This window comes from Lathamus discolor, chromosome 3 (genome assembly GCF_037157495.1).
Source record: "Lathamus discolor isolate bLatDis1 chromosome 3, bLatDis1.hap1, whole genome shotgun sequence".
NCBI classification, from domain to species: Eukaryota; Metazoa; Chordata; class Aves; order Psittaciformes; family Psittacidae; genus Lathamus; species Lathamus discolor.
In genome coordinates, this window is record NC_088886.1 from 44940296 (window position 1) to 44949333 (window position 9038).

The window sequence follows — 9038 nt, forward strand, 5'->3', positions numbered from 1 at the left end:
TCCCTTTGAATTTCACTACAGTTGCTACTCAAAAACACATGCAACTGGCTTTGCTTCTTCATCTGTTGTTTTCCAAGGCTTTCTCTAATTTTGAGGGCTAGAAAAAAGAATTGCCACGAAGCTTTGATTTTTTAGGTAAATCAAGATAGTTGAGCAGATGGAGTATTGTGAAAACCCAGTACACTGAAATTAATTGGATCCAAAGGTCATACAACAGATTTAACAAAGAGATTAGGGTGCAAACCCTCTTTTCCTCACTTTTGTATGTGCAGCTCTTTAGTCATGATAATAGGCGAAATCCCTCAACTACAGGACATGCATTGTAAGTGTATCCAGCAAAATTCTATATACAGGACACTATATAGAGCATATCTGTTTTTTTCAAGGGATCTCAACCCAGACCATCAATTGTCTCGTTGATACAAGGTGGGGGAAAGAAGGGGAGAAGAAGAGTTTTCAATTTAAGTTCATGAAGTAGCAAAATTTCAGGAACACAGACATGTAGATAGAAATGCTTACAAATGAAACTGTTTCTTCATTTTGGAGGTACAACTGAAGTCATATAAGCAAAACTATATAAATTCTGTTTTAAATTTAATAATAGCCATTAACAAAACTATTTTAGTCTCTACTTTTCCCATTACATATTTGCTTTTTAAGCATAGAGTATTCTAAATTTCAAATGACGTTTTTAAATTAAATATGTATTTTGGATTGCATAATCTGAATAATGATAAAAATTCAAAGAAGCTAAAGGGCTATTAAACAAGTGTTCGGGTTTGGGGGTTTTTTATGTTAGTAGCTACATGAGCACTACACTATGCTTAATATATAAGAGCAGCTACAGTAACATTTTTCTTGTATATTGTATCTACATGTTCTGCTGCCTGCAAGTCTTGGTGAGCTTTGAGTGAAAGCTATCTGTAATTGATAATGCAGAAGGAACAAACACAGCAATTTAAAAACCTTTAACAGAGTTAGGGCTGCAACACTGGACAGTTAAGGCTGACACTTCCCAGAACAGAGCTATCACAAGACCATAGGAACACAGATCATAGTTTTCTATTTATGTGCCATCATACCACTATAATTATTTAGTAAACTTAGCATAGACAATGCACTGGTTTTAGACCGAAGACTAAAAACTTCCTTTATGTTTCATATTTTGGCAAAGGATGTTGCCTGTATCCTGGTATTTTGAGTAAGACTACCAGGGTGTAACAGCTGAGCTCAGTGTACAGAAGGCTTGTTACAACTGATCATCTGTATTGTTCTGATGTTTATCCAGCTGGGTGTATGCCCTTAAAATCAAGTGACAGTGTCATAAGGCTAAAGCCCTTCTTGATGCATGAATTCCCCGATTCATTTCTCTACTAAATCACAGCTGAACAATGCACTCCAGTTCATCAGAAGTGCAGTTTAGCTACATGTGGGCTCATGGGTATTGGTAACTGAAAATAACTGACAAATTATCAATACCCCTATGACGGAGCTAAAAGTGTCGTTGTCACTAAGCACACCCAGTAATGCGTGGTTTTCAGATATACTTGAAAATATACATACTGCAAACGAAGAAAGGCCTTCATCCATTCTTCTCTTTGATTTGTGCATGCTTTACAACCCGCTTTTATGTGGAAGATGGAAAAAAACAAGAGATGAGGAACAAAAAATAGTCTTCTACTGATTGGAGCTACCGTCAAGTGAACAGTAACACAATAAATAATTTGTTAGTACTCGCCCAGCAGATGAGATGTGGCAGGTTTCACGCTTTAACAACAATATTAAATCAGCAGAAGGTTTGCTATTCCTTACAAAAAAAGTCACTTTCTATACAATACCAAGTTATTTTGTTGCTTTGTGCTGGAGTAAGAGAAGAAAAAATATTACGAAATGAGTAAATCTAATTATGATTCCATATAAAAAAAAATTCTGTGAAAGATCCCAAGCTCATGAAATGCTGCAATGTCCTGGCTGGGAATGCAGTGAGATTGCTTTAGGAAAAAAAATTAAAAAGGAATTAAAAAAGAAGAAAACAACACAAAACAAACAAAGAATTTCACAAATAGGATTTAAAAATAATACTACAGCAGACACAGGAATGACTGATTTCAATGCAGTGAGAACGGGTGGCTTTGGAGCTGGAGCATGAAGTTCTGCTGAGACTTTGAAGGGAAAGCTCTCACATCCATTATTCAAATGATAGCCAAGCAGTAGGAAAAAGCCTTGCTGGTGATTTGCAATTAAAAAAATTCTTGTGTTTTTTTAATTATATAAATGAAAGCGGCAAAGACCCCATATGACCATCTAATATTGCATCTCACATTATTCAACAGAATTCCACATGCTGAATTAGGAGTTAAGGGCCAAAGATACAGAGGAAAAAGAAACTTACCTACCCAAATGCAGAACAGCCCCACCAAAGTTATCAGGTGTTCCTGGAAAGGGTCATGATTTTCAGAGCTCTCAGAACTTTTAATAAGTCCTGAAGGTTACTTACAAAAACATGCCTCTGATATGATGATTTTGATGATACAACACTTGCTTATAATACCTATTTGTATCCTCAGGAATGCATGGATGGATATGTTATGTTCACATTAAATTTCCTACCAATAATATAACCATATCGATCCATATTAAGAAGCATAGAAAACAACTTTCTATGTTTTCTTTTTCCTCCAATAAGGTGGGTTACAAAAAAATATTCAATCAGAATAAAAGGAACTTAAAAAGTCCCATGAGTCATAGGTCTCTTGGTAAAGCATCTGGGGTTTGGTGGCAACAGAGCCATGTGTGACAAGAGGAAGGATGAGCTACAGAAGCAATAGAAAACTTTTAACAGGTGTGAATACTCTTGTATAATTGTTTCAGCTGGTGCCTCATAAGCAAAGGAATTCATTTCGAGGAAAAGTTACCTTTTTCAATTAAAAAAAAAATATATCACAGAAAGCGCAGATTTTAACATTTATTTCTTTAACTCCAATTTCCATTTTTTCACAAGCAGTTTTGGTTTGAACAATAGTTCAAGAAGTATTATAATTCTAACTACAATTAAAAGAAAACATTTTGGCACAAGGCAGTGCCAAAGTAACAAAATAAAGACAATAAATAACCCACTTTACACATGCTGAACAAAACAAATATTACATGCAGTAAACTTAAAATTCATACTCTGTACAACCACTTAGGGTAGCCCTTTCTAAATATACTCATCATATTAGTAACATACACACATTCATAAAAATAGAAACTTTAACAAAATGCTTAATTCAAGCAACACAGCGATGCAATATGAATCAATTCAAGAAGTTAAATGGTCCCAAGGAAGCCAGAGATAGTGGAAAGCACACAACAGTGTACAAGATGACGATCTCAAACAAGATGTTGAGTGAAGGAGTTCCTTAGCCATGCTTGTTTATTTCCCTGCTAGAAAACGTCTCACATTGACATCTTCTTGAGCTTATGGCTGTTAAAAGAATGAGAGAACACACATAAATAATGACCTCAGCCACAGGTCAATTATAGATTTCTGTCTCCAAGGTATAGCACCACCTGAGAGAACAGCTCAGACAGAAAAAGGGATATGTGACATAACTGTCCCCAGGAAGACTCTAAAAAAGGGTAACTATATTTGACCAGAGATGGAAAGAAATATTTTCTGCATTGCCATCAGAACTGGCATTCAGAAGATGTAAGAAACAGGCTTTTGTACATGCTCTGTTTTCATAGGATGATAGTATTTAGATTTTTAGATTCCTACCTCAGGAAAAGAAGATGCTTCTTCACCCACCCCTCTTTAGGATTTACACAGGCGTTCAACCCACTGTAGGTGTGGAAACTGGAAAAGAAATAATGATAAAGAGATCGGTAAGCCATTAGACACCCCTGTCGTTGAATACTGCGAACAGGCATTTGGTCTAAAACATGCATCATAATTACTCTATATAATAAATAATAGCAACTGCTTTTGTAAATACCAGTTAGATATGGGATGCTCTACAACCCCTCCAACACTATATGAACAAAAAGAAAGAAATTTAAATGTAACAGCTGCTTCAGTCATTTTTTGCATCATAAAGTTGTGCTCAATTTATTGGAACTCTTAAGACAAAGAACTTTTATGGACGTCAAAAGTAATTGGTGGAACTAAGGAAAATAGTTGCTGTCAACTATTAGGAAGGCTAAAACCTTGTGGGGGAAAAAAAAAAATAAATAGATTTCCGTGAATTAAGCAAACTCTTGTCATTTGCGTGTCTCTTAAGAGGTTTTGGTGAGGGAATACTCTCTGTTGGCTAGAGATGAAGCATGTCTTTGCTTGTACAGCTGAATCCTAAAATGTCAGATTTATTATTTACACTGTACAGCTGTCCTAAGAGTTAATAGTCCTTATCAAATAGAGGGCTTGTTTACAGGAATTATATACAATTTATTCAGTTAATGTAACCTTTTGAAAAAGCAAGAAAAATCATGCTTATATTCTTGAAATTACTGTGTCTGCCCAAACAGACATCTTAAGACTAATACATGTCAGAAAAGAAAAACAAAGCAACCAGAAGATCTTCTAAAAAGTAACTTACATGATTGCATGGATATCGCAGACTTCACTGGAGAGCTGTTCAGTATAACCCTTTAGGGCCCACCGAGGTAGACGCACCTTGGTGTAAGACAAGCAGCAATCCTGGTTGCTTTGTGCTGAAGTGAAGCAAAATGACAAAGTAAATAAACCCCATTCGGACCATGCTGCTATGCTGCCTAGAGCACTCACTGTTCAGCTCCCTGACTGTCCAGCTCCTCATTGACACAAGAGGAGGATTAGGTGGCATATTTAGCTGAAAAAGATCCCTTCATCCTCACCCTTGTGCTGCTGCCAGCTGCAAGCATGCACACCCCGACATGGCTGGCATGCTGCAGGGTGGCACCCAGAACCACTTCGCAGGGCTGAATGCCCAAGCTCACTTACCTTCAGAGGTGCCACACAGGAGCAGTGCCAGGAGCCCCAGCATGGAAACCGGGACCAAGCTCTTGCTGCTAAAGCCAGCCATTTCCACTCCACACAGCAGTTGTGCTCTAGTGAGTGCTCAGCTGCTGCCTGCTTGTCTTGCCAGCCCTGCCGCACCTCCACCTGCTTATAAAGGGGTGGCAGAAGCCGCGGGAATTCACCTGCGGGCGGGTTCTTCTGTCATCAGTGGGTTTTCCCATGTCAATTTCCATCATGCCTAATTTGGCCCCTTCCTGGTGCTGTAACTGGAGATAACAGCGTGCTGGGGAGTACTTTTTTTCTTTTTTTTTTTTTTTTTTGTTTAAGTAGGTTAGAAAATTCAGCCAAAAAGAAAAGGAAATATAAAGCTGTGAGGTAATGGTTCTGTGGGTGAAGCATTTGTATTTTTAGGGGTAGGAGTGTGGGTTGTGAAATGAGGAAAGTCAAATGTAGGTAACTCTCAATGTTACCTACAGAAACTGCAGATCTGCTGTGTTCTAGTTTATCAAACCGAAGTTAGGGTGAGAGGGAGGTGGGCCTAACACATCCAATTTCATTTCAGTATGGCATGCTCCCAGGAGCTGGGTAAGTATCTGCAATGATACCAATGCCCTACATTAACATTTACTGGTTGGTCAATACAGCAACATCAGACTTCCCATATTACTGCTTTCTGAGCTCTAGACTGTAGTATTTATGATGACATGCGAGCAATATTAAGTACTCATGGAAATGGGTTTCTTTACCCATATATTCACTGCTATCACTTTCTACCAGTTTGTTACACATCTGAACTATTTCATCTGAAAACAGAATTAGCCTAAAACCAACTTGAAATGGGGTCTGTATTTTCCACTGAATCTGTACTGTCCAGAATGTATAAATGCGGCTTTCCAAGCAATAGCTGTACCTTGTTACTTTCCCATTCCAATCTGTACCTGACAATTGTGACTCCTGAGCATTTAATTAAAACACACAGAATCTTAAATCTGTCTCACACAGTTCATGAGAAACCCCCAGGGAGAGGCTCTGTCATCACAGTAAGTACACTGTTTGAGCTGCTGCTGGAAGCTGGTACTTTCCAGTGCTGCTTAGCAACCTGTGTGAAATGAATGTGATGGCTACCGGCCATGTCCTGCTCAGCTGGTGTACACAAGAGGTGCTGCCAGTTCCAGGTGATTATAGAGTAACCTGAGCTGTAAGTAGCTTCTCTTAAGTTAGAGCTCAGGGACACGGTCATTAGTTTGGAACTACACACCTCCTATTTTTCACAGACTACCAGTACCTTTCATGAAGGGTACATTCCCATTATTTCTTCCTAGAAATGTAGAAAATCTGAACTCTGGAATAGACTATTATTCAAAGACACTAATCTTTCAACATAACAGCCAGAATTTAGGGAAGCTTGTATGGCTAGGACACATATGAGCAGTCTTGCACCATGCATGGCTTCACATACGTTGGAGATGCTCCCCCTTTAGGCCACTGCCACTGGCCAAAGGTAATGAGAAGAGGCAACAAAGATTCCATGCCCTGAAGTTTTGTAATTTCTTTATGGATCACAGCGAAATATCATAAATGTACATAAACATCAGTGCTCTCTATATGCAGCTATTTCTGGACTGCTTTAAGGATTATCTGTCAGCATAAGCGATGTTACAAAATCGCTAACTAGAATGGTAATGCTTGACATAACGGAAGTTTAGCTTGATAGCTTTTTCCTTCCCATAATGATAGGAGTAGTCAAACATGAATCACAACTATTCCTAGTTTGTCAGGTATCAAGAAGCATCAGGTTTGCAATAGGCAATTCTCTATCTTTTCCCCATCAAGCACCATTTCTTTAAAAAAAAAAAAAAAATAAATAAAAGTCCTTGCTCTCCAGTAACAACCTTGGATTTTTCCACTACTTCTTATTTTTGAGCAGGAGTTCAAACCATCCAGTGTCTATCAAGCAAGTGCCTTCAAGATCTGAAAATTAGGCATTGGGTTACCAACCTTCATTCCTCTATTTCCACTCTCCCATTTCTCTCTAGTGTTGATACTTGAAAATTCTCCAGCTGCTTTAGACAGAGAACTTCCTAAGACTGTCAAGACAGTAACCACATCTCCTTATCCATGGATTAGTATCAAGAGCATCAAAAGCACTAGGCAAACTATAATTTTTAAAATTGCTAAAAAGTCTTCCAGAAAAATATATGTTTGTCTCCTGTCTTGCTAAGGCACTTGTTGCTACTTAAGTTCACGTCTCCCTTGTTAGTTTGGAGACTTGAGACATAACTGATTAGGATGATTATAATGCTTATTGATTAGGCAGCACATTTTAAAAAGGCTAATATTTTAATTGGCTAATAAAAACACCATTGTTATTAGGAATATTACTTCACAATTATAAAATCATATTGAGTTACAATGTTGTTGTTTACTATTAGCACAAATACAGTGGTTAAATCTATTGATTAAATTACTATAAAGAAAAATTGAAAAATCACTAGTAAGTGCTGTTAAATTGCAATTCTGCTGCCTAGTCTCATGCATTGAGTATTAAGGTACAAATCTATCCTTCCTTAGAAGTTTATGCGTTCTTGCTCCCACCTCTTGTACTGTTGTTCAGCCATAGAACTGGTGGAGATTCTGGTGGGTTATCCACAGGCTGGCTTAACCACTGCCTGGAGGCAACCACACTTTTCCTGTCAGAAGGTCCTTCCATTTCTTGCTCTCCTTAATTTTATACCTTATTCCCCCATTTTTCTTTTTCTTGAACCCACCTTTTCACCACCCCTGCATCTCTTTTCCTGTGTCCAAACATCTCACACATAACTCACACCTAGTTGATTTTCCTCATTGATCCCAAATCTATTACACCCATTCCAAACTTTGGTGTTTCTTATGTCATTTCCTAGGCAAATACAGCTCATCATGTGATTACCAATGCTGTTATCTAGTTGGAGGCAGCCTTGTATCTCAAGTCTCCCTTCTCACTCTACAGCTCTATTTCTTCCCCATTCAGAAGATAGAATCTTCTCACTTGAGCTTTGACACCCATACCTACCTACTCCTAATTAAGCACAAGCAGTTTGGATACCAGAGCAGTGACACCACCCAGTTAATGCTCAGCCCATACTTCTGTCCTCAGGCAATTTTCATTGCACCTCTGATAGGAACCAGAGGCTAGACTGGTGTCCTGTGTTGCAGCAGAACTCTTGCTCATGGTACATCTTTTATCTCGTTGGTTTGACTTAGGAAATCACGTTCAAATTTAGACTTTAAACAAAAGCCATGAGGAGGGCCTCAGCTTCAGGAACCCTGTGTACAAAGTACCTTCAGTTTATTTGCACAAAGTGGTTTAAAAAAAAAAAATCAAAAGAGGTTTTTGAAGTTGCCTGCTAGGTCCTGATATGACTCATAACCATATCTTATCAGTCTTTACAAGTCCATAATGCAAACAGAAGGCAAAAAAATATAAAACCAAGCTAACACTTATGTGTTCAAGGGAAGTGATTGTTCCCTGTGGATGAGGGGACGGTGACTGTTGTCCACCCTGACCCAGTGAGACTTTCAGCCTGGTTTCCCTTGGCATCTGTATGAGCAAATAGTGCTGTATGGATTGGCCAGAGGACAGGTGAAGGACTGGTACACTGGTGCTCAGCGTGGCCACCAGCACCTCAGAGACTGTTCATGGGCATTGTGGATTGTCATTACTGGGCCAATACATTGAGTTTGGTGTCCTGGTGCTGGTGCAATTAGGAGTCTGCACATGGAGCAGAGGTCAGGGAGGAGGCCACAAGGTCGAGGGAGACCGTTACCTCCCTGCGCTGGGGCCTGCGAGGCTGTGTGCACAGGGCCTCCTCAGAGGGGCACAGCCAAAGCACAAGAGGCAGCAGACATCAGTTGCGGAAAGGGAAATTCTCATCAGACATAGTGAAAACCCCTCTTCATAGCAAGGTAGGTGAAGCTCTGGGACAGGTTGCCCCAGAAGGGGATGTGAAAGCCCGGTTTGAATACCCTTGGAGGCACTCAAGCCTCAGCTGGACCTGGACCTTCCCTGAGCATGATCTTA

General features: G+C 39.2%; 1 protein-coding gene across 2 annotated transcripts; it reads right to left on the reverse strand.

Annotated features, from left to right (window-relative positions):
• Positions 1 to 2952: 2952 nt before the first annotated feature.
• Positions 2953 to 8112, reverse strand: CCL20 (C-C motif chemokine ligand 20). Of its 2 annotated transcripts, XM_065674967.1 has the most exons (5): positions 8031 to 8112; positions 4961 to 5244; positions 4578 to 4692; positions 3761 to 3838; positions 2953 to 3466 (listed from the first exon to the last, which is right to left on the reverse strand). In XM_065674967.1, exons 2-5 carry the CDS (start codon positions 5040 to 5042, stop codon positions 3439 to 3441), a joined length of 303 nt encoding a protein of 100 aa, XP_065531039.1. In that variant the 5' UTR covers positions 5043 to 5244; positions 8031 to 8112; the 3' UTR covers positions 2953 to 3438. The 2 variants fall into 2 exon arrangements, with proteins under 2 accessions (XP_065531039.1, XP_065531038.1); XM_065674966.1 differs by lacking the exon at positions 8031 to 8112 and having other exon boundaries at positions 4961 to 5289.
• Positions 8113 to 9038: the final 926 nt, after the last annotated feature.